The 25,241-nt window shown below is 40.9% G+C and overlaps 2 protein-coding genes across 2 annotated transcripts in view; both read right to left on the reverse strand.

The window, feature by feature from the left end:
* LOC310952605 (UPF0524 protein C3orf70 homolog B-like) overlaps positions 1 to 13,302 on the reverse strand; it is a 13,344-nt gene extending 42 nt beyond the window's left edge. The window contains exons 1-2 of the mRNA XM_083921255.1: positions 12,807 to 13,302; positions 1 to 2,336 (exon numbers count right to left, since the gene is read on the reverse strand). The exon at positions 1 to 2,336 is cut by the window's left edge and continues 42 nt beyond it. Of these exons, the coding sequence (XP_083777381.1) occupies positions 1,645 to 2,336; positions 12,807 to 12,990 (876 nt within the window). The 5' untranslated portion in view covers positions 12,991 to 13,302 and the 3' untranslated portion in view covers positions 1 to 1,644. The remainder of the gene's footprint in view (positions 2,337 to 12,806) is intronic.
* A 1,514-nt stretch (positions 13,303 to 14,816) lies between these two features.
* Positions 14,817 to 24,637, reverse strand: ehhadh (enoyl-CoA, hydratase/3-hydroxyacyl CoA dehydrogenase). The gene is made up of 7 exons (XM_083922173.1): positions 24,441 to 24,637; positions 23,357 to 23,460; positions 22,055 to 22,224; positions 21,663 to 21,774; positions 20,929 to 21,033; positions 16,809 to 17,150; positions 14,817 to 16,385 (listed from the first exon to the last, which is right to left on the reverse strand). Exons 1-7 carry the CDS (start codon positions 24,512 to 24,514, stop codon positions 15,133 to 15,135), a joined length of 2,160 nt encoding a protein of 719 aa, XP_083778299.1. The 5' UTR covers positions 24,515 to 24,637; the 3' UTR covers positions 14,817 to 15,132.
* Positions 24,638 to 25,241: the final 604 nt, after the last annotated feature.

Below are 25,241 nucleotides of genomic sequence, written 5' to 3' on the forward strand. Positions count from 1 at the left end.
TGTCCCAGAATAATGAAACATTTTAATTGAATGACAGATACAGGATTTTGTTAAATTCGTTTTGTGACATGAGGGACTTCGGCAAATGAATGCAGTCATGCAAAATTATTATTATTATTATTTTTAAATCTAGCGTATCATTGTAGCAATATATATTTGTGAATATTTTAGTGATTTTTGCGTTTAACTCTCCAGGAAATAACTCTTTAAACATTAAAAAGAAAAATTAGACCCAGCCCATCTTCATTTTACTAACTCACTATTAAGGGGCTGTCTCGGAAATGTTATATTTGAGTGCATTTCTTATAATATCATGTCCATCACAACATCACAACACCTACTCAGCATCATATTCCATACTGTAATGCCCTTCAAAGGTGCATTAAGTGACATTTTGCAGCCCCATTGAACAATATAACTGTGACATACTAGTCTAGCCAGCACACCTTTCCCAGACTCCACTTTCAGCTGGCATCACAAGACATTTCACTGTCAAGCCAAAAAAGCAAAAAACAATGCAGCTTTATTGTTATATAAGTTTATATATATTAGATATATTCCCTCTTCACTGCGTGTCTTGCTAGTTTCTGCTGTGATAATGTGACTCCACTTTTGTCAATGTAGCTCTGCCAGAGACACGTCCATGCTAATTCATTCCTTTGCTCCTAATAGAGATCAATACAAGACATGTTTTGCTTAATGCCACATTTAACCTTGAACAGCGTTGCAGTTCAGTTGAGCTTGACCAGAGAGTCAGAACAATGTGTTAATGTCTAATAAATGGTTTTATAAGAGTATCCTTGGCCCTGGTTGGCAGGTACAGTATAGGAATGTGCTTCTGTGTAATTCTTGATTGTCGAACACTGACCTATACATACAGCTCGCGTTGGTGTCAGTAAAGTGCACACAAACTGTGTGGGCCGGGAATCTTTTTACTAACGTTTACAAAAACAGGTGTGCTCAGCTTGGAGCTGAGTGATTAACGGGTTAAAAGGCTGATGTGCTTTAGGCCCATGAGAGGTAGCTGGCCTTGTAGTTATTATAAGTGTCATCATCACAAATACGTGTGGGTGGAGCCATTAGCTAGAGAACAAGAAATTGTACACTTATCTGCCACTTAAATGTTGATTTACAATAAATCTGACAGCCTGATTGATGACTGGATAACACTGAGAATTACCTAACTGCTCATCTTTCATCAGGAAAACCTTCGTCTTCAACAAAACTCCAGTAATATATACCTAAATAGGGAATCTAAGGAAAAATTAACTTTTTCTCCTACTTTCCTCTGGCAGATGTGCACCTACTATGGATTTTTTCACTGTATAAGTACCTATAGGAGGTCTATTTGGTCCAATGTGCATGTGCTTGGTATTCTTGTGCTTGTGTTTTTCTCCTGTATTTTAATAAGTTCTAGAAATTCAGTCCATGCAGGGGATGTGGGCAGAAGAGAGGCGGCTGTGTGTGAGTGCGGGCGTACAGTCCTCGGCCACCGTAGGAAAACAAGTTCAACTAAACCACCGGAAAAGCCCTGCTGAAGCAATAGAGAGGAATTTGTGTCCTATGTAGAATAAATCCTCAATCTTTATTCTCAGTTATTCTGCTCTGGAGTTCCCTCACAGCTGGTGTTCGTTTTAATGTCAGTTAAACAGTTGTTTCAATCTTTTCGATGATCTCTATCATGGACTTGGAGGGGGAAAGCAGAGAACAGTCGTCCTGATCCCAGAGGCTGCCAGGGCTTGAGTTCCCATCTGTGCTCAACTCGTCCTCCTCCTCCTCCTCCTCGCTCTCCTCCTCGCAGGACTCCAGGTAATGCAGACCCAGCGCGTTGATGCCAGAGTCCTCGGAGCTGGATGGAGAGGAGCAGTGGTCCATTTTGGGGCCTTTTATCTTATCCATGACGGAAGGATGTTTGTGTTCACTGTACACCTGCTTGGCAGGCTGCACAGGCACAGGTGCATCTTGGGTCGGCGGTGTAGGCTTTACTGGTTGCCGAGGCTGAACTGGATTTTTGGGCATCTGAGGTAAAGTGGGAGGAGGGGGTGGAGGAGTAGGAGGATGAGGCGGTTCTGGTAAGGGAGGTGGAGGGCGCTGCACGTAGCACATCTTTCCATTGATGCGTTTTACAATGTAGTCATCAACAAACAGATCGGCAATGACGCAGTACTTGGGCGACTCCAGGTGAGGCGGGGACTGGAAGCAGGGGGCGAGCTTCAGGAAGCGCTCAGCCAGAGAGACGGACAAGTCCATGGTGTTACTGTACTCTGTCCCAACAGCTGGCACAGCTGTGCTGGGCAGCTGGCACACATTGGTCATGGGCTGGTACACATACTTGCCTAAAGGGGGAAAAAAGAGAAAAATCGTTGATTAACTCACTGTATGTTACATGCTCAGCATCAAACAGCACACAGTTATAGCTGGTGAACACAGTGAAGCATTAGGGAGCAATAAGAGGCAGATATTTCTGGAGTTATTAAAGACCAAAACAAAGCTAAAGCCTAATTCAGTTTTCATGCTATGTGTCAGCCAAATGTTTTGAAAAGTAACAGTTTAGTTTCACCATATCAACTGAAAGGTGATAATATGTCAATGTTGTGTTTACAACTTATTTCCACTGCCCCAAAGAAACCAAAAAACACTAAATGCAATAAAATAGTAAATAAATCCAAACTATGGCACCATGTGGAGACATTTGGCAGGAATCCTGCCACAGCATATAAATGCACTTTGATCATTCTAATTGATGTAACTTTAAGACATAGTGAAAATAATTAATTGTCTTCTTGGTATACACCAAATTTGTCCCCACAATAGTATTTTTGAGCATTCATATGTCAAAATCACTCCCCTTTCTCTTCCTGTCAAATGGAATATTTGATGACACTTGGGGGTGTATACATTAGGGATGAAACTGAACTGTAAAAAAACCCCAAAAGAATCAATTTATAAAAATAAAAAAAACATTCACTTCACAAACACCAGCCCGGTTTGCGCATGAACTGCATTGTTTTCTGAAATAACAGTTATGTTTTTTGCATGTAGAGTTCTCCCTTCCCTTTTGCCAAACAAAGCTCAGAGGAGCTGACATATGAAGGAGAAAATGTAACGTTTCAGGGTGCACCATCATCTTTTAAGTCGATTTTGAATAGACGAGGTAAAACTTAAAGTAAGAGAATGAATGTTATTGTTGAAAAACAATAAATACAGAGAGAACATTGACACAGAAATGGTTGTTTTTCTTCTCCCTAACGCGCAAATGAAAACTAAAACCGTGACCCAAAGACTGTAATACGAACCGAACCCTAGCACCACTAGTAAACATACAGTACATCTATCCAATCAAATGTGAACCCTTCCCATCATGTAAAATCGCACTTGAGCCTTAGCTCATAGGTCATTGTAGCGAGCAGATAAATGTAATAGTAATATTAAGACAGACTAAACACAGGTTTTCAGTCAGTTTGGAGCAAGGATGCTGTTTTTGAAGACACCAAAAAGTGGGCTGGAAATTTGAAATAGTGATAACTTTGCGTCTGTACTTTCTCAAAGGTAGTCGTCATTTTCACATTACAAAGAATTTTTCGTGCTGCCATTCCTGCTTTGCCACCATCATCTCAGGCGGAGCTGCAGCCAGAGTGTAACAGTTGAAATTTTACGCCATCCATAGCAGTGAAGAAATCATTTCTGACCCTAAGAAGCTGATGCAAAAAAATAACATGTAGGAAAAACAATGCCATACAACAATGTGGTGCTGATTTACATCTGGACTTCAAACATAATGGATAACAATGGTGTAATATGTAAAGCCCCATACATCCTCTTTAAAACAAAGGCCAGACATGTGTTTGCTGCCTTCCATGTGAGTTATGCCACCCATCTTGGCAACTCATATACTGGTGGTGATTGTGCAAATTGACTGCTCCCAAATGTTACTAGTTGTTTGCAGCCCACTGCCTCCAACTCTGAGCTGTGCTGCCTGAATAGTGCCGCTCAGATGTGTGTGTTTAACCGGCTCCCTGGAGAGAGAGAAACTACACAAGATGACAGGCCTACGCATCGCTTCCTCTCACTCTGTGTCCTTGTCTTTTGTTTCACTGGCTGGGGGACCCATTCAATCAAAATCTGTTCCCAGGTTACATTCAAAACATAAGACTACTTCAAAGGAGGGAAGTGGCTCTATTTTGAGGTTTTTGCTGATGAAATAGAAGATATTTAGTTTAATTGAAACTATATATTCTACTTCTGCCCGCAAACATAGTTCACTTAATTTATGTCACCATCTATAAAGGACACAACACTGCATCATGAACTGATATATGAAGCGATTAAAAAAGGCTTGATGTCAGCATACTTTGTTAACACTGTTAACACAAAACAGGAGCTAATGTCAAGGCAGACAAAAAGGGGGGAAGAGCATCCGTCCTCTGTTTAATGAGAGGAACTCAATGGTCCATGTTCAGACTGACACAAACCCATTCAAGCAGATACGATGGCGACTACAAAAGCTGTGGAAGGCATTGTGTTGACATTTAGTTTTTAGCTGTTACTTTTAATTGCATTCATCCATCTGGAGTTTCAAATACCAAGAGCGATATTAGGGAGGGGCAGACATGCAATGGCAGACAACCACACAGACAGACACACAGAGCTACCACAAACTTGTCCTCAAAAGTTTTGCAGGATGAACGCAGCCCGTCTGTAGATTAACAAGGTGTGTTTAGAATGCAGAATTGAATTTGCACTAAATTGGAAATATCCCAGAGGACTGAGCATTGATTCATTTCTCTTAGTCTGGCAAAGAGGAGAAGAGCAGAATCTTCACGTTAAGAAAAACACAACTTTCTGTTTTCTAATATGTTAACTGCATACCTCAAAAGTTGGATTGTTACAAATACAGTACGATTACAAATACTATTATCGAAAATTCTGTAGGTGGTGGTGGTTACTTTCTTTGTTTTTTTAGTCTCTTAAAATGCCAGAATTTGATAATACAGCCCTCCCCTCTCCGTCTTAAGCCCCTCCCATCAGATGAGCATGGGTGCATACGCTTCATCCCAATTGTGATTGTGATCCTGATGCTGACACTGCTTGTACCAGTGCAAAACTCTGCGCATGGAAAATGAAGGCCAACTGACCAGAGAAAAGAGAGTACAATGGTGAGAGGTTTACAACCAGTTACAGATCTCAGAGGTCTGTGACAGACGGCATCCAGGAGACGAAGACATTGAACTGTAGCGTTCATGTACAGATGTTTATAGTTCTTGGTCTAGATTGAATATTTTTGTAATATTTTTTCACAGTATTCTGATAAATTATAGACAAATGATTAAGAGACAACATAATTGCCTGGTTAATAAATAATGAAAATAATTGGTTGTTTTTGCCATTATGGGATATTTTCCTTGCACATACTTTGGCTATGATAGTTGAAAGTTAAATTGCGTGAGTTTTTGACTATTAGAAGCACTAAAGAGCAATGTTTTTACAAGAAGGCTCCAGTTTTGTTTGGATCCTGCTCACACGCTTGCTAATGGTAGGAATGCACCCTCAATGGCAGAGATCAAAGAGGACTGCAAGAAGATGCACGATGCTTTTTTGTGAGTAAGGATGGTTTGCCCTCAACAGGGTGCCTTTAAATTTGAATATCTGTCAAACTGTCGGTTGCTTAAAATGTCATATCCTGCAAATGTACCAACTACGTTCAACAAGGTCCAACATAAATGGACTCGACAACAGACATAACAAAAGGCTCAACAAAGCTGAACAGTCCTTTACTGGAAATATAAAAACATGACTGACAGTCAGTGAACACTGTCTATGCAGCTTTATTGATATTCAGTTGTACCGTGTTTCCCAGTGCTGGAGCCCTAGCGTGACAATGTCTGTTGTTGAGTGGCCTGTGCTCCCTCTGCAATGTGTGTGTTTGTGTGTGTGTGTGTGTGTGTGTGTGTGTGTGTGTTAACAAAGGCCAGATGTCCTCACAAAGAAGAAAAAAATAGCTAAATTGAGAACTGAGAACATTTTACCATCCCCCACAGGCATAGGTCTACAGAAGATGTAAATCATTAAAAATGAGTCACAAATATATAGCTCAATTTATTCAAGAAAAAAAAAAAGCTAAATAATTTCCTAAAACAGCTGGGTACTGTGGTTTTAGGCAAATGTAACTTAGACAAGAGAAAATGGTGGATTCATGGCAGTACAAACGTGGTTTAATACAAAATAAACTACAGTGTCCATGTTCATGGTAATGAAGGTACACATCACACAAGGGCACTAAGGAAACAGTTATGAGTTCCTGGCTGCACAGAAAATACCTGTTAAGATCAATTCACTGTTGGATTTGGTCATTTAATGAGAGTGCAAAATGGTAAATATTACTAGTGATATATCTTGCATTTCCTGTCATTTTTGTTTATTTCAGTCTTCTTAAAATGAGAAAGTTGTCTTGCCAGTTGGCTGGTGGGCGGGTGGGGCTTGGCTTTGGCTCAACTTGGTCACAAACTTTCTAATTTTTCATCTGCACTAAAATATGTTTCTGAAAACACTTTAGACACCACAGTAATAGAATACTGATTCATATTTGATCAGCCGTGCCTACTTTCACAGTTTGATCAGAGTTCAGGTCAGTCATGGTCGCTGTGTCAAGAGATGGTTTGACTCTGATCTGATTGGTTGTTTTTTCTTCTGGTGTAAACTAGAAGAGGCCATTAGGAGCACACAGAGAGGGCTTTAGGAGCAGACAGCAACAGAAGATGAAGGTGGAGATACATTACCTTTTCACAAATAACTAGCAACACAGACAACATTCTGTCACAACACATGTCTAGCCCTGGTGCAATGAAGACTGACAGAATAAAAGAAAAACATTCCAAGTAAATATAAGAGCTTTTGAGTCAGTGCTTCAGAATCAGCAGCTTCTCTGCAGATCGACCACTTTACACCTAAAATCCTAATGTGAATAAATCAACTGCAGAGGAAACACAGGCGCAAAATTTTCCACAGACAGCAGCCTCAGTAGACCAGCATAATATGGAGCCACTGGAAATGTTGCACTTTGAGTAAGGCAAATGACTCATAACTTTTTTTTTCTTAATTGGAAAGCCTTTTTATCAAGTTATCATTAAGAGCCACTGAAAGCAACAAGGTCACTGTAGACTGATGAAAGGCATTCTGAGGGATGTAGGCGATTACAGACCAGAGATGTAAATGAAGCAGTTGGGTACATTAAAAGTAAAAGCACTTCATTACAAAAATGTTATTATGAATTCAGGAGAGCTACAGAGTGTCCAAAGGTACATATTAGGGTGACTTGGGAGTTATTATTCCAGTCAGTGTAAGAATCAATTAGCTTAATTTAATTGTTGGAAGAAGGAGATAGAGAATGTTAAAATCTGTTTTTTAAAATATAGGGGGAAACCAAGAGTTCTAGAGGCTAATGAGACCGTGGGAGAACAGGCAGCTCTTTCCTGGGAAGTTACAGATTACTCTCTCAAGGAGGGTGCAGAGTGGAGCATCTATGTACAGTATGAAGAGCTCCAACTCCTCTGCCCCCACCTGCCTCCATCTTGCATACCTTCTCTTCTCTCTCCTGGGCCTGTGTCTGGTTTAATACAGGAGATAGTCTCTCTGAATAATGCAGCATACACAGCAGCTCCTCAATCTCTCTCACGCAGAGCTTCGGCATCACTCTGCCCTACTGTCGCTCTACAGCTGGAAGGTAAAAACTTGGAGATTGAGGTCTTAAACTCAACATGTAGAGAAGAGAACTATCTCACAGAGATTATGTCAGTTTAATATCGGCATTTATAAAAGCCTCGGTGGGGACTGAGTCATTAACAATCCCCTCAGTTGTTTTTTTCTTTTTTGAGCAGAAGACGGAAATCTTTATGTGCAGCCTGAGCAGATCTTCTTCTACCGTAAATCCACCAGTTCAACGCAGCATGTTGGCAAAATCAGATGAACTAAAACAATTATTTTAGCAGATTGTTTTCTTATATCTACAGCTGCTGCACCCATTTGGCCAGTGGATACAGTCCACTCACACATCCGCTGCTCTTTGTGTTTAAATCCGTCCTACAAAGAGACTGCATCCCCGGCAACAACATAAGTTTCAGGTTTCAGCTAATAGGGGACTGTCTGACCCAGCATCATGTGAAACCATTTTCCTGTTTCCTGTCTCCAGAGGCAAAAGGCTGTTCCTGACTTGCAGCCAGTTTGATATCCACTGTTTAGTCTGTCACCATAGTGAAAAAATGCAACTCTCTGAACTGTTTGTCCTGTGCATAGTGAACATTAAGCTCAACTTGCTTCAACTCTTGTAAAGTATATACATATATGGGTATGTGTGTATATGTGTTTTGTGTTTCGTAGTTATAGTCTACTTTTTTCTGTTATTCATTAATTCAACTTGCATAAAAATATGAAAATGTGCAATGGACTTTTCATGGAAGTAAACAATTGTTTGAAAGATCTTTAAAACAACACTGCAATAACTCTCATAAAGGCATTAAAGGATAGGTTCAGATTTCTTCAATTCTATTTTAATACACGAGTCACATTACATGCTCTAATGCACTTTTATAACACATACCTCCATCACAGTGATCTGCTCTATTCACACACTACCGTGTCAGTTAACTAGGTAATAGGCCATTTTGAGAGCAGACATTTTGACATTGTAGGAAAAGAACATTAACAATGGCTCTGTTCTATTCAAGTGTCAGTGTGACAGGGAACCAGCACAAACAATACCAGGACCCTGAAACTAAATGGAATTCAGCCTTCATTCACTTTATGTTCCTTTTCTCTCTGTGACATATCAGAATATCTTCCTATGAAAATTGTTGGTCTCACTGTTATTGCATGATGACACCAAACCATCTGAAAACAACCATTTCGAAGAGACAGTAGGTTAAAAGGAGCATTTCCGAGAGTAAATACAGGTATATTCAGACAGCAGTATAAGAGAAATATGTGTTGAACATTAAAGCATGTAAACATGTTCCAGTTGAGACATATGAACCTAAAAAGTAGAATAATATAGGACCTTTAGGTCAGAGTCACCCAGAATGACTTGGGCAAGTAGTGAATTGACTTGATTTCTTTAAAAAAGTGACCTTTTTGCATGCAAATATGCCTTCTAAAGTTCAGTTCAAAGCTAATATGTCACTTCAGTGGTCTAAGTTAGTCAAATCAAGTGGGTATCTTTGTACACGGTTTTCTCTTTTGTGTTATCCTTGCTTGCTAGCAACACAAACAGAGAATGTGGTGCAGTAAGACAGACTCGAAAATAAATCTGCAATAATCCTTTAAAAACCTGACAAACTTTTGTTTGGTGCTGCAATGTTTCCAGCATAAAGTGGTTCAAAATCAATCAAAAAACATCCCCTTTGGCCTGTGCTAAGAATGTATCGATCCTTTGATAATTGCTAAAGCTTTTTATGGTTCAGCACGGTAGCAAATTTTGAATTGGTCAGCAAATCGATCATTAATAGAGCAGAGCTTTATCCAATAAGCCTCTATATTTCCCTTTAGAAATAGTGAGCTACAGCTGCGAGGTGTGACAGATGGGGCGAGGAAGTCTGACAGAAAGATCCCACTTTTCTTGTATCTACGAGAGAAGTACAAGTTGTAATGTACAAAATTGAAGCTGACAGAGATTGAGCAGACTTACAAGACTGCTCAGGACTTTCTTAATGAGTAATCTGTTGCTCTGCCTGGTAATTGTAATCAGTTAGTCTAGGATAAAGAGAGAGAAATAAATATTCAGACCAGGTGGTTCCAGTGTTGCTGTGAGCAGAAGCTCTCATCAGACATGACATATTGGCGGTGACACTAAACACAGCTAATTACCACTAATGAGAGGCTTGGACTGATGTTGTCACCAGCTGGGAACACTGCCTCCACATACATCCAATTTCAGTTTACCCCGTTTTCTCAGCAAAAGGTTTAACAGAGCTACAACAGAGTGGAAACTACTGGAAGGCTGTTAAAAACGCCATTTTTTTAACTGTAGCCTGCAAAGACTAAGTGTCGTGTCTGAGAGAAGAAACTGACGGGGCGAAGACCGTGAAGTTGTTTCCTGTGCCATGGTATGTAGGAAATACGAGAAGCCAGGAATTAAGCCACAGGTAATCACTGCTCCCCAGGTACGATAATGGAAATAATTTGTGTATTAGTATTCAAATGCTGAGCAAAAGTCTTACTACACATTGACCTTTGTATTTGTTTGCCAGGAAACCTATTAAAAATGTTATTAAAATCGCAGTCAGGCAAGGCCCCTGTGGTAATGTGCAATTATCAGCCTCAGAACAAGTTTATACTTCAGATGACAGTCATAAGCACATTTAAAATGAAAACATGATGAGATAAAGGGCATTACAACAGTTAATTCTTTTGCATCCAGCGTGGAAGAGCATACAGGCGTTGCCTGCAAAAGCACGCCGGCTGCTATACTTTTCTCTACGGTGCCCTGTCTCTGTCTGATTCAGCAGTCTAAGCTGGTTTATTCTCACTGTGTGGTGCATGAGTGTCCTGTAAGAGGGAGCCTGTGAATTACAGTGGAAAGGGACATGAAGGTGAGACACTCCATTATGATGTGGCTGAATTAAATACTGGCCCTCCATGTCCATTGCACAGCACATTTTCAGCCAGAGTGATGAATACTTCCAAGCAGAAAGGAGGAGCGAGTCTAAATGTTTACAAATGATGTAACGCTGAAGAAGATTTGCTGAGAAACATAAATCCCAGATGTGGCGTTCATAATACAGACAGGAAAGAATTTATCTTTCTTTCTGCCACATCAGATACATTCTGGACAGAGGCATGCATCTAAATCCAATGTTTACATGGCAAAGATTACAATGTGACTTGTGCAGTTGCACACTGTAAGCCCTTGGCTGAGTGGTGCAGAGTGGAGGGTGATTGTGTTTTACACTGATCTGAGGATTTTCAAGCAGCCATAGTGGGATAAATTAGGGCAGCACAAAGAGACGTACATCCTGTCAGGTACAGGCACGGCTATTGTGGCTCTGCTGCAGATGTGTGGAAGTGTCAGGTCGAGAAAGTGTCTGAGGTAACATTTCTCAAAGTGTCAGAAGAAATCGTCCATGTTTGAATGGAGCTGCAGCCCTGTGCTCCATTACCAATACAGCCAATGCAACAGTCAATATGAATGATATTGATTATATTGTGTTCAGTTAATAATATTAAATATTTAGCCTGTAACCGAAGAATATATGCTGCTGAGCTTGACTAACTGCTTGACTATTTGATGACTTGTTGGCCAAAGGTCCTTCTTTTAAGGATGGTAATGATATTTAATGTTTGTTCGTATCAATAAATCCAATAAAATACCAAAACAGTATGCTAATTAATCTCTCAGTACTTTCTGAAATCCCTAAATCGTCTGTAGCCCCAAGCCCATTCCTTTCTTCAATGTAAATCTTTAAATTTGGGTCACAATTTTTAATACAGGCTACTTAATTTCCTAAAACACCTGGGCACTCTAATTTCTAGCAAACATAACTCAAACACGAATAAATAGTGCATTTGTTGGTGACTATTTTCAGCTGTGGATTAATACACATTTGGTTCTCTAGAGAGTGTTTACTAGTATGTTGGATTGACCTGATAATAAACTACAGTGCCCATGCTCATTATGATGAAAACATGATGTCTTTAAAATGGTCTATGATGAATACGATATACAGTATCAGGCTGTACTTGTTAGTAGATTCATTGTTGGTGTTGGTCTTGTCATGGGGTTTGTTGACACTAAAAAAATATCACAAGACTTATCCTATAAAGCAGAAATGAAAGTGATGACTCAAGTGTGACGCCACCGAGCATTTTTCCAAGTATCGATATTAACAGTGGAGTTAAGGAAGCCTGACTTAATCCATTTTTTAAAAATAAAAATATATGGACTCCTTTTGATCCTTCTACATAACATACATAGCCTACATGAATGCTCTCATTATTAAAATGTAGGACAGACATATGCATCCATAACCAGGCATGCATATACTACAGCATAAAAGCCATGAAGGTCTACTGACAGATCAATATGAAGTGAATTGGAAGTAATTGAAATTAGGTATTTTAGTGTTTTCCACTCCTAAGTACTTTTAAACATGAATTAGCTAGTCATTCAGAGTAGATCAATGCACTTACAGAAAATTATAAACATTACATATAATACATTACATTACCACTGACAGCTAAAGATTCCAACTACAGTATATGTTGTTATGTAAAGTTGGGAGTCTGTTTTTAGTCATTCTAATTTCATGCCCTGCACTGAACTACAGCATATTGCACAGCCTACTGTTTGGATAATCAAAATAAATCACAAATAAACACGTGATAGCAAAAACCAGAAGGATAGTAGCAAACATCACAACCAGGACCTGTCCCTGAAACACATCTATATTTCCCTGCTTACTCAATTTTTGCAGCCTCCATTATTTAGAGTACATAAAGTATTCATTCGAAGGTCTCAGATGAGGATAGATGGGACTCTGACACATTAATATTGAATATAAAAAACATTAAAATATGTTTGGAAGTTTTTATGAAAAAAGGAAATAACATCACAGGGGCAGCCAATGCGTCAGTATCGAGTTAATCTGCTACATTTGGCCCTTTAGTCGAGACGATGACTCCAGTGCACTGATGCTTCTGCATTCACAACATGGCCATGGTGACTACCAACATTTCATTCCCATCACAGTGACAGCGAGATAGATTTTTCTGGTATAACAGAGAGCTACTCAACCACGTAAAACAGTTACCAAACTTACAATGACACCAGCCCAAGTGGCAGCACCAGTGCAGCTTGAAGCACTTCCCGTGGCTGTGGGTAGCGCAGATGGAGAGCCCATCACAAGGCAGGAAGTCTGGTCTCCCCGCGCAGCTCTTGGCCAAAGCCTGCGCCTCGTCCAACTTCTCACTCTTCTGACACTTCTGCGATCGCGAGGCGGCCATGCCAACATTTCCTGGATCCACAAAAAAAAAAGCTCCGTCCGAGTAAACTACAACATAACCCTTTAAAGGAACCGAGCCGAGGTTTTCTTTTACGGTCCGTGGAAGCTTCTCAGCTGGGAAGTCGAAAGAGGCGAAAGGCGGTGCTGGATGTCTGAATCCAGAGCAGCTGGGTAAGCGCTCATACAAAGGGTGGGAACATATCCTGTAAAAGTCGGAGAGCGTCAGTTAACTGCGTGTAATGTCACATCCAACGCCTCCCCTGGTCGTGATCCACACAGATCTCCATCCTCCCCTCGCCTCGGGAAGCTCCCCTCTCTCTCTTTCTCTCTCTCTGTGACGCGCGTACGGAACAACGGCGCGCATCTGAACTTCATCACACAACGGGAGGAGTCCACGAACACAAAGCCAGCTGCTCTAAGCGCTTCAGACACACATCCGGGCTTTCAAACTTCAAAGCACCAAGGTGCGGATCTGAAAGAAATACTCCAGTTCCCCTTAATTATAATCTTGTCGTGCGTTAACCTGGTTTTAAAGAAGATACGACGCTTCAGTTAGTGTTGCATAATCCAGCTGTTCAGTTTGAAGCCATCAGCCGCTAGATGGCAACCCACAACATCTGCTCATGGCTGAGGGCGTGATACTTCTCCGAGAATGGGGCTGAGCCATTGATTTATATAAAAGCAGTTTAGCTCAGTGTCTCCCTCAACTCTTCTGTCACCGCTGCAGCTGAGTCAGCAGAACAACAGAAACATGAGACACCCAAGAGAAGAAGTTTCACCTTTTCTCCTCCAAAGAGAAAAGTTTGACAGAAACAAATCAATCAAATGCCACAAGAAGTTACCGCAGGCAGCCAGTTTCAGCCTGTAAATCATTATGAGAAAGCTTTTAGAAATGACTTAGTATGGCAAAATAATGATACTCTCAAAATAATGAGAAGCTTTCTCGAGGCAAGTCATTATTTTAAGAAATTTTTATTTGTCATACTTACTCATTATTTTAAGAGTTTCTCATTGTTTTGTGATCCTAACTCCTTATTTTCATTATTTTTTTCGTAATAACGAAAGTTTCTCATTATCACTTGCAGGATCTTTTTTCCCATCACGTTGCCTGGAATTGGCTTCCAGTTAGCTGGATATACGGAGAGTTTGAGTAACAAGCCAAGCAATAGCCAAGTAGATATGGTCATCAAAGCTGGGTCATGACCGAAAGAACGAGGTCGCGGGTACAAGCGGCCGACATGGGTTTTCTCAGGAGGGTGGCTGGAGTCTCCCTTAGAGAGAGGGTGAGAAGTTCAGCCATCCGTGAGGAACTCGGAGTAGAGCCGCTGCTCCTTTGCGTTGAAAGGAGCCAGTTGAGGTGGTTCGGGCATCTAGTAAGGATTCCCCCTGGGCGCCTCCCTAGGGAGGTGTTCCAGGCACGTCCAGCTGGGAGGAGGCCTCGGGGAAGACCCAGGACTAGGTGGAGAGATTATATCTCCACACTGGCCTGGGAACACCGCGGGATCCCCCAGTTAGAGCTGGTTAATGTGGCCCTGGAAAGGGAAGTTTGGGGTCCCCTGCTAAAGCTGCTGCCCCCGCGACCCGACCCCGGATAAGCGGATGAAGATGAGATGAGATTAGATGAGATACTGTACATAGTGTACCAGCTACAAATAGGACAGTTTAAATGACACAAACAAAATTCAGTACATGAGTATCTTTATTGAGGCGTCAGAAGATGGTTGTATTTTGTATGTTTATACCTGTTAGTAGTAGCTGAAGTATCGAAAGGTGTTTCTAGTATTTTGACCACCACCATTTATATGCACATGGTATCAAAATATTAGAACCACTGATACAGTCAATATATCAACATCTCTGATAGTATCAACAAAAAATGTCTAAGCGGCACAAAGATGGGATTTATTACATTGTAGAGTATATTAATCAAGTGGCAACTCTGTATAGGCCCACAGTCAGAGCTATTATGTTTATTAATCCAAGAAACCACAACACCCTCCCACAAAATCATCCATAATCACAGACAAAAGATCAGCTTTATTAGAAAGCACAATATAAGTGCAGTCCATGCCATTGCCATTAACCACAGAAGATGACCCTCATTTAAAGTGAATAGAGAGATGACAGTGGAAATGCTTGAGATTTAAAGCTGGCTGTGGAGTTTCTTGATGACTTCCCTCCACTTGTGGACAGGTGGGCTTCCATTGGCCACCAGCTTTCTGAGGAGGCTGCAGGGCTGCAGGTAGGGCACATCAGGATGAGCCTGGTGGTAGTGCTCCAGCCTCTCCAGGACCTTTACCAGCCCCACCATGCCAGCATAGAACATGGGACCTCCACGGTGCCTGGGCCAGCCGTACCCAAACACATAGATGACATCGATGTCTTCGGGTCCTGCAGCTATTCCATCTTCCAGGATGCGGAAGCCCTCGTTGATCAGGGCATAGAGGCAGCGCTCCAGCACCTCCTGGTGGTCTATGCTGCGTGCCACCAGGCGGCTCTGAGCTCGGTACTCCTCCAGAAAGCTGTGCAGCCAGGGGTCAGATCTGGCAACCCGACTGCCGGGTTTGTCATACTGGTACCATCCCCGGCCTGTTTTTTGGCCAAACCGTCCCTGCTCACAGAGAAGGTCTCCCAGGGGGCTATACCTTCTGCCTTGTCGGAATCTAGCGGAATGCCCTGATGCCATACCAGGATCCACCAGCCCATCTCCTCTTCTGACTCTCCAGCCCACGTCGAGCCCGGAAAGGTCGGACATTCTGAACACACCCATGGCAAAACCAAACTCCTCCAGCACTCGATCTACCAACTCAGGTGTAGCTCCCTCCTCCAACAGGAAGAAAGCTTGTTCGACGTATGGCTTCAGCATGCGGTTACCCACAAAGCCCCGGCAGTTGCCAACGGCCACACTGGCTTTTCCCATTTTCTTTCCCAGTTGCATGGCAGTGGCCACAGCTTGAGGAGAGGACCGTGGTCCGTACACCACCTCTAGAAGCTTCATGACATGGGCTGGGGCAAAGAAGTGCATCCCAACCACCAGCTCTGGGTTGCGGGTATTAGAGGCCAGCTGGTCCACATCTAGTGAAGAAGTGTTGGTACACAGAAAAGTGCCTGGTTTACAAACAGCAGATATCTGCTGAAAGACTTCTGTCTTCAGGGCCATGTCCTCAAACACAGCCTCGATGACCAGGTCGACGTCTGCTACAGCCTGGATGCTTTTGCTGTAACTGATCTTATCAAGCGCAGGAACCACCCCACGTCTCTTAGCTCCTCGCTCCAACATGCCAGATACTGCCTGCTTTGCCTCCATCAACTGCTTCTCCTGGGTCTCCACAGCGACTACAGACAACCCTGTCTGAGCAAGGGCCACTGTAATGCCTCTCCCCATAGTGCCAAGACCTTTTTGGACAAAATCACATGGTGATTACAGAGAAACTACCTCAGAATCATCATTTATAAATAAATTAATAAATAAATAAATTTAAAAGTACAGTATAAACAAGTAAAAATGACAGAAAAGCCATCTTTGTGCACTATACACAAAGCTAGAATGTAAATAGTTTTAGCCTGGGGGCATAAAGTTTTTTTCCAGAGCTTGCAATTTTAATGCACAAGCTGCTGAGCTTCACATATCCAGATTGTCATACATCCAATCCTCCCTGCAGAGAAGACAGAGTTCATCCAGTTACAGCCAAACTATAAATTAGGAATTAGTTACCGCAGGCAACATTAATCTGGAGATGCCACACAGATTTCTTGATGAGTCAATGTGCTTATTGAAATCTCAGACAATTATAAAAATGAAAAGCCCAAAGCTCTTACCAATGACAGCTGCTTTATGTACAGGCCTGGGCTTGCTTGTGTCCCAGCGAGCTCCACTGGGCATCCTCCACTTGCCAACAGCTCTCTGAGCAAAGAAAAAGTACTGCAGGGAGCGAGCCTGGCCCGAGGTGAAAAGAGTGGCCATTAGCTCTTTCTCTCGCTCCATTCCCTGAGAGTAGGGCAGTGTGGCGGCCGCCCGCACTGCCTGGACACAGGCAACTGGTGCTATAGCTCCACGGGCACTCTGACGCACCTTCCGCATCACCTCCTCGAACAGAACCTCCGAATTGGGCGGGCATGGACACAGATAAGTACTTATACGACGGGCATCTGGTGACTGACCTAAAATAGAAAACATGGAAGAAACATGTATCCAGAGGAATGGCATTTTTACTTACAGTTCTCTGACTTTTGCAACAAAACAACAACTGAAAAGCCCTTCAGAGTTTCCATTAGTAACAATTTTTACCACTTTCTCCAATTTGTCAGCCATCAGTAAGTCTGGGTATAACTGGCAACTCAATCACTAATTAACCCAGTAGTTTATAATAGCGGAGCCCATTTCCAACATAAGTTTAGGGATTTCTGTGCCAGTGCATAACACCAATCTGAAACTAAAAAGAAAATCAGCATTCTGCTTTGGTTCTGGGGAAATAGTTGATCATTTGAGAATTTAATTTTTGTGGTTCTCATACTTGCAATGATACACTATGTGGCAGTTTTCCAGGTGAAGCTACATGAGAAAATTTTAAATTAGAGCCTAAAAACTTGGCAACAAATTTGAGCCTGCAAACTATGAGAGTGAAGGAGAAGGCCACTCTGCTAGAATCCTTGTTAAAAGCATCTTAATTCTCATTCCTGTCTCTTCTGACATGATTACATGAGACAGTAGTCAGAATCCTTCACAGCTCCACCGAATTACACTCAGCCGTGGGTCTGGGCCAGAAACTGGGTCACCATGGCAAAGCTTAAAGGGACAGCAGCCGCATCTGATCCGTTATCTCTACTCAGTCCAATAACTAGCAATTTTGCTCAATAAAGTCAGTATCAATATATCAGGAAAAAAAGGAATGGCGAGGTTAAAAGTACATTCTGAAAGGTCGATGAGATGATGTGTGGCGGTGCAATGTGATTCCAATGTACTTTAGGAGGGCATTATTGCAGCAGTTAATCTGTAAATGGTTGAGCTGTGTCAATGGATTTGTTGTGCAGAGTGGAGAGCCTGGTCATCCTGACAGATGTAGCGGGCAGATGTTGAAACTACTGGGGTAAAAAAAATTAATCACCAGCAGAGACTTGAATCTGTGCATGTGGGGTGTGTGTGTGTGTGTGTGTGTGTGTGTCTGTCTGTCTGTCTGTCTGTCTGTCTGTCTGTCTGTCTGTGTGTCTGACTGTGTGTGTGTCTGACTGTGTGTGTGTGTGTGTGTGTGTGTGTGTGTGTGTGTGTGTGTGTGTCCTCACGTGCATTCATTTATGTGTCAAAAACTGCTTTTTGCCTAAACACATACTTATGTGCCAGCTTTACTGCTGTGTAGTGTTTAATGTTGGATGGATGTGACAGACTAAATCTTTTATGTGCTGGTTGACTCACCAGCCACGCATCTCAATGTCACACATTTTGTTCTTAAATTTAGACACACATTTCCTGTCCCGATTTAACACAAATGCTTACCAACTCAAGACCGGAGTATCTGTTAAAGTCTCCTCTGATTTCAGTCCTATCTACTTAAATCTCCTATCTTGTATGCTGTTGGCTTCTCTGGCTGACTCACTATAAGCCTCAGCTTTACTAACAACACTCACTTTCTCACCCACTCAATGTCATCTTGGCTTGGTGTTGTATGGAGGGGGACAAAAGCACAAGACTGCAATCATCTCTTGATTATGAAATCATGTTTTACAGGCAATCCTGGAGAATCGCTGTTGACATTTTGCCCAGGCTTAGTGAGATTGTTGGCTAAAGGCGGAACATTTGGCACAAACTTACAGGTTTCATACCAACTGAAATGTCTTAAGAATGATCTGTCATTTCCAAGTAAGATAGCAACAAACGGTTAAATATTACATCTCTGAAACAATAACTAGCTCGGAACCGTATAGTAATGAGAACATACACCTTCCCCTCCCATGATCTGACAATGCAAACACAAATACTATATTTAAAGGTGCAGTCTGTGATTTTTGAGAAAGACTATTGATATTTGAACTCAACATCCAAACGAATACAACCATCAGTGCTCCTTCAGAACATTCGCATGTGCGAGATTTAGAGTTGCTCTCTCCGCCCGAGGCTCCGAGCATCTTTGTTTGTTTTCCAACTGAAACACACGAAACAACAGACAGCTAGCAGATTATGAGGGGATCTAAATTTTACAGAAAAGTTTATTGGGTTAGAATCACAAACTCCACCTTTAAAAAGGAATAGTTTTCTGGAAACAAGTGTACTCACTTTCTTGCTGTGGGCGGGATGAGATGTTTGATACGTTCTTCACTTTCACAGCTTTATGTTAAATATGAAGCTAAAAGGTTGTTAAGCGTTGCTTGGCATAAAGACTTGCAGCAGGGGCAAACAGCTAGCTGGGCTGTGCCAGGCCAAGATTTAGTCCAGCATTTAATATTCCTGCAGGTTGTTTTTACACTTTGGCTTTTGTACAGAACAAACACCACTTAAAGTGAAATTCCGGTGTAATCCCGGGGTCTCTTTCTGCAAATATACTCGTCAAATAAGCCATCGAGACAATTTTTTTTGTGTAACAACTATGAACGGAGAAATCTGGGAGAGTCGCTATCAGTCGCTAACAGCCAAAAGTGGGTAACACTGATTACCTTAGGGCAGAACAGGGAACACATTAAAATTTTAAACCACTAATACAACAGTAGATGAACCATTACCATTACCATTAACCGAAGCACCAACAACGTAGTATGTGAACACAGAGTTTATTAAAAGTGTTTTGAAGACTTACTTAAGCCTACCTACCCCGGTACCAGCTCGTCTCGTAGTAAAGTCCATTCAAGTCAATTACCAAAGTCAATACAAAAGAAAGGAGCCCACTGATGCTTTGTTTTATGTGTAAGGACTCTTATCATGCTACTGTAGAGGTTTGGTGTTATTCTGAGTAGTATTTGTGGTTAAAAAAGCTGTTTTAATGCATTCACCATACTGCTCCGAGCTAATAAGTGCTAGCCATGTCTGGCTGTTAGTGACTGTAAGCGACTCTCCGGGATATCTTTGTTAATCGTTCATACATGAAAGAATTATGGCTTATTTGATTACCGAATTTGCCAAAAAAGACCCTGGGATAATTTTACGCCGGAATTACACTTAAAGGTGTTAAACAGAGAGCATTAGGTGCTGTTAGGCAACTATGGACAAAACAAGCTAGCTGTTTCCCTCTACTTTATTCTTTACGCTAAGCTAATCAACTGCTGGTGGTAGTGTAATTTTTTACTGAGAGGGGTATTGATCTTCTTCATCCAACTCAACAAGAAAACAATAAAGCATATCCCCCAAAACGTCAAAGTTTAATTTTCAAATGAAAATAAAATTCATAGAAATAAGGCCACTGTTTAATTGTTTAGAAGAATAAAATCCTCCTCTGCACAATAATGTCAGTTGAGCCTACTAGTGTTGTCTAGTGTTGTCAGTCAGTCATGTAGCAAATCTGAATGTGTTACCCTTTACACAGACTGAGAAATCATTCCTGGTAAACTGTAGGGACGTGGCACACTTTAGCAATCCATTCAGTGGGTATATTAGTCTTATTCACATGCACAGAGAACACACATCCTCCTAAATGACTGGCGAGGGTCCGTTATTAATATTCTAGGAAAGTTTGTCCCTTTTCGACCTTCTAAATAATAGAGCAAAAGCAGTAAAGACATCAGAGCACATCTGACAGAGCCATGAAACATTTATGGCTTCTGTGGTGGAGGATCTGCCTGCCGTGTTTTCTGCTTCCTTTGACTTCCACAAACCTACACCTCGACACTTCTTGATTCAGACTTGCCCAAAAGGGAAGAATTTATCTTTCTTCCACTGAGTTCATTTTCAAACCAGTGAAGAGTGATTGGATTTTATACCAGTGGGTACCTGTGCTGTCCGGTTTCTGTGCCTCACCTGCAACACTCAGGGCAAACTTCACAGCTGCGTCCACCGTATTGTGAGCAGTAACCTGATCCACAATGCCAAGGTGCAGTGCCTCAGCAGCAGTCACATGGCGGCCTGTGGGAGACATGAAGGGCATTAAAGGTCTATCTGGGTGAAATGTGACATTTCAAATTATTAGATGAGGAATAACAAGCCTTCAAGGTTTTCAGAATCACTGCAAAATTTTGACATTTATTAAATAATGAAACAAAAATAGACATAGGAAATAAGGAAAAAAGATGAATAGATATAGGAAATAGGGGGGGAAAAAAGAAAAAGATGACGGATCACACTTTGCCTGAATTCATTTGTTATTTCAGAACAGAGCAGTAAATCACTGAAAAAGCTTCTGTGGTTGTGAGTACTAAAACTAAACACATGCTGACCTCTGCTGGTCATAAGAGTAAGCTACTATCTGCAAAACAGCAGCTGCACTCTTGTGTACAGGGTTCATTTATAATAAACAGCTCTGCCAAGTCTGTGTTAATATATTATTTATTTATATGCAGGGACATCTTCATGTTGTGTTAACCAGTAACAACAACTAAAGTACAGGAACAAAAATATAAAAGAAAAACCTGTAAGAAAAGCAGACCCAATATGTATGGTGACTTCTTCACATTCATTGATACTTCCCTGTATCTGGTCTAAACATCTACTACAAACTCTGTAAAAGTCAGGCAAGGTTAACCTGTCTTTGCTACCTGTGGTGATGAGGTCTAAGGCAGCTGGGACCCCGATGAGCCTTGGCAGACGTTGGCTTCCCCCGGCAGCTGGCAGCAGACCCAGAGTCACCTCTGGAAGACCCAGTCTGGCCTGAAAGGACACAAAGGCACAGCCCTTGATGAATATAAGGTGCTGAACAGTGTGGGTTCACAGAGATAGCTTTAGTTAACACATTACACAGATTTTTACATGGCATATAAGGGTGAAAAATCTTCTTTTACAGTGCAAAATTAAACCATAGAAAATGTGTCATGGACAAGCTATGCTGTGTTTTAAAATGGTCTCATTTTTAATGACTCTGGTAATATAACTATAACAAACAGACAGTCACTCTGTAACACTAAGAAAGAGAAGTGAAGCACGAACTAACTTCAGAGTGTGCGATTCGATAATGACAACCAAGCGCCAACTCGAGGCCTCCGCCTAAAGCACTTCCCTCTATGGCTGCCACCACCGGCTTGTTCGCAGCCTCGATTGAATGGATCATTGGTATCAGTGGAGGTCCGGTCATGTTTGTCCCAAACTCCTTGATGTCCGCCCCTGTTATAAAAAATCAAATCGATGCTCTTGTCAGGGTGGTTCAAACACACAGACAGCAGCAACATAATGTAATATTAAATGCATCTAATTCAACAGATATATTTGCTTTTTGATGTTGTTTTTGATGGAATCAACACACACCAGGAACCTCATATAAATACTCTTTGTTGGTTCATGTTTATTAAGTTTGTTTAATAACACACAGTTGCACTTTTTATTTATTAAACATAAACTATTATTTATTTGACTCTTACTGGTGTGTGATGGTGTACTATTGATTCTGTCGTGATATGATTTGTGGTCTCATTGGCACCCATAAAAGGTATATTTGTCAATACTGTGCTAGCATGTTTTGTTATATTTTTTATTGAAATCCTGTTTTAATTGTTTGATTATATATTTGAAAAAAGGAGAGCCAGCTGGTTCCAGCACATCCCACATAACCACAACATCCCATTTCAAATTTGCCTCCAAACTGTCATCTGTAAAAATAGAAGCCAAAACATAAATCTTTAAAAATGAAACTCTCTTGCTGCTTCCCTACAAGGTCGCTTCCAGGCTGAAGTGCATCCCACAGATATAATTAAATTAAAATCTGCTTCTTTCACAGTGCATTACCTTGCACCAGCTGTAGCTGAAAGAAATGCCTCAAGCGTTTTTATTAGTTTAATTAGGGAAAGTTTGTTGTATAACTATTGAAAGTAGAACAGTGTAGCACCATTTTTAGATATTTTTGAAATAATACTGTGCTTCTTATGTCCTAGATACTTATGTTCCAGTTCAATCCAATTCAATATTATAATAATATATTTACCTGGAATAGCATTTATTTATTTTAATGCTTGTGAAGACAATTGGATCACAACTTTAAACGCCCTTGGCCTCTTGCTGAGGAGCAGATGGACTCAGTTATTGTAGATCATGAAAACCACTGAAGGGAAGACATCAAGTGTGTGATGTGGAACCCTTTATAACCATCTTTTTCACACGATTTTTAAAAATCTTATCTTTGTCAAATCTCTACGGTCACACTGACAGCAGTTTACATCTGAAAGTAACAATGAAAAGGAACGATTTGGGGTTGTGCCACCCTTGTGAAGTTACAGGAAATAGAAAAGAAAAAAACTGTTACCTCCACAGAAGACTCCATTCTGGCCACAGATGACCACAGACTTCACCTTTGGGTCACTGAGTGCTCTCTCTACCGTGTTGACGATGCCCTGCCTCACCGCTGCACTGTATAAAAAAGACACACGACACTGGGCATACAGGGATGCTGAAGTTTACCCTTTAAATGTTCATTAGCTAGGCTTAAGGGACAATACACACCGTTCTGCTATAGCCCTCCTTTGTAAAAATAAATTTCATTATTTAAAATATGAGCTGCATTTCAGATGGAATATGCTGTTGTAAATTGGGGCAGGATAGATCTCCCTCATTACCAAGACTGCGGTGCCCTTGAGCAAGGTATAACCCCTAACTGCTGACATAGATAATTGATCAGGCATTGTTTATATGTGCGCGATAACATGAAACAACAAGTAAATGTTTTTATTTCAAAATTCCACTCAAATAAATGTAGAGAAGTATTTTCAGCAAAATGTACTTTAAGCATTACAATTTAAAGCAGGCATTATGAAGCAAAATAGTCCCGATCAGTGTCATAATAATGCCATTTTATTATTGTCTATTAATAAAATGAACAATAATATATATTTTTTTATTGTTCACTAATAAAATGAACAATAATATATATATATATATATATATATATATATATATAGGTCATCACAGGCGTTGTAATAACAACCCCTTAACCTGCAAAGTAACTGCTGTCAGACAAATGTACTGGAATAAAAACCACATGTTTTAAGTGTAGTGGGGCAGCACTGTAAATAAGTCTAACATGGAGTTACACAGTACAAGTAGCTCAAACCTAAGTAAATGTAGTGACGTTACACCATTGATTAAGCATTTGTTCTGACGCCACACACAAAATACATACATTTTTTATGTATTTGTTTATCTTGTGCTAACAAATCAAGTTATCTTGTGCACCTTTTGGTGGACAATAGGGGGTTGTTACAGTATCTCAAACGTTTATTGAAAAGTCCACGAGATAAGACTTTGCAGTAAATTGTCTTCCCTCAACATGTATAAAAAAACAAACTTGTGTGGACATACGCTCCGCAGCCTTGTTCCTGTCTTCAGCTCACCTGAGTGCGTTGACGGGCGGATTCTGCAGAGTAATTAAACCAACTAACTCCGAAACGCGAGTATATTGAGCCATCGAGCCTGTTGATGCTACAAACTGTCGCACTTGTTTTTGGTGGGTAGAGTGGACTTTGTCACTTCACGCCTGCTGGCAGGACTACATCACCTTTATCACGCTGCCACTCCACGGAGCCGTGCGTTATTTACAAACGCTCTTCTTCGTCCTCCTGTTTTTTTTGCTGGCGGATGATGGCGGAGCATTACCGCCCCCACGTGGGCATAGAGCCGAGCACAACCTAAAGTATTTCCCTTTAACCCTCCTGTTGCCCTCAAATTTGACTAACACCATTTATTCTTGGGGTCAATTTGACCGTAGCAGTTTAAACATGTGAAAATGATCATAATCAATGTGTGACTCAAGTTAAGTCGGGTACTTTATGTATTTATTTAACAAAATGAAAAATATCACTGATGTTAAATTGCATGGAGGGATTTCTGTCTGTGTTTTAAAGTAAGTCTGTTATTTTAAGTGCTATTTTGGGTTATTTGTGATATCTGGAATGAAAGTAACGTCCGTTATCAAGGACAGCAGCAAGAATTTGACCTCATATAATATTTGAATTATTAAATAGACAATAATAATAATGATTAAATCATCCAGATTATCAAACTGACCCAAAGGAACACCGATGCCACAAGTACAAATATATATAATCATGCCAATTTTTTGTTTTTTTATGAGTTGTCCCCATAAAATAAGGAAAGGTCATAAATATAAAGCAAAGAAACAAAAAAAGATGTTG

This window comes from Echiichthys vipera (genome assembly GCF_963691815.1).
Source record: "Echiichthys vipera genome assembly, chromosome: 10".
NCBI classification, from domain to species: domain Eukaryota; kingdom Metazoa; phylum Chordata; class Actinopteri; order Perciformes; family Trachinidae; genus Echiichthys; species Echiichthys vipera.

Coding starts and splice junctions, on each gene's coding strand:
- ehhadh (XM_083922173.1), bottom strand. CDS start 24,514: ATGGCTCAATATACTCGCGTTTCGGAGTTAGTTGGTTTAATTACTCTG. Junction 22,225..23,356: donor GAATGGAGTCTTCTGTGGAG/GTAACAGTTTTT, acceptor TTTTTATAACAG/GGGCGGACATCAAGGAGTTT. Junction 16,386..16,808: donor ACATAAAGCAGCTGTCATTG/GTAAGAGCTTTG, acceptor TTGTCCAAAAAG/GTCTTGGCACTATGGGGAGA.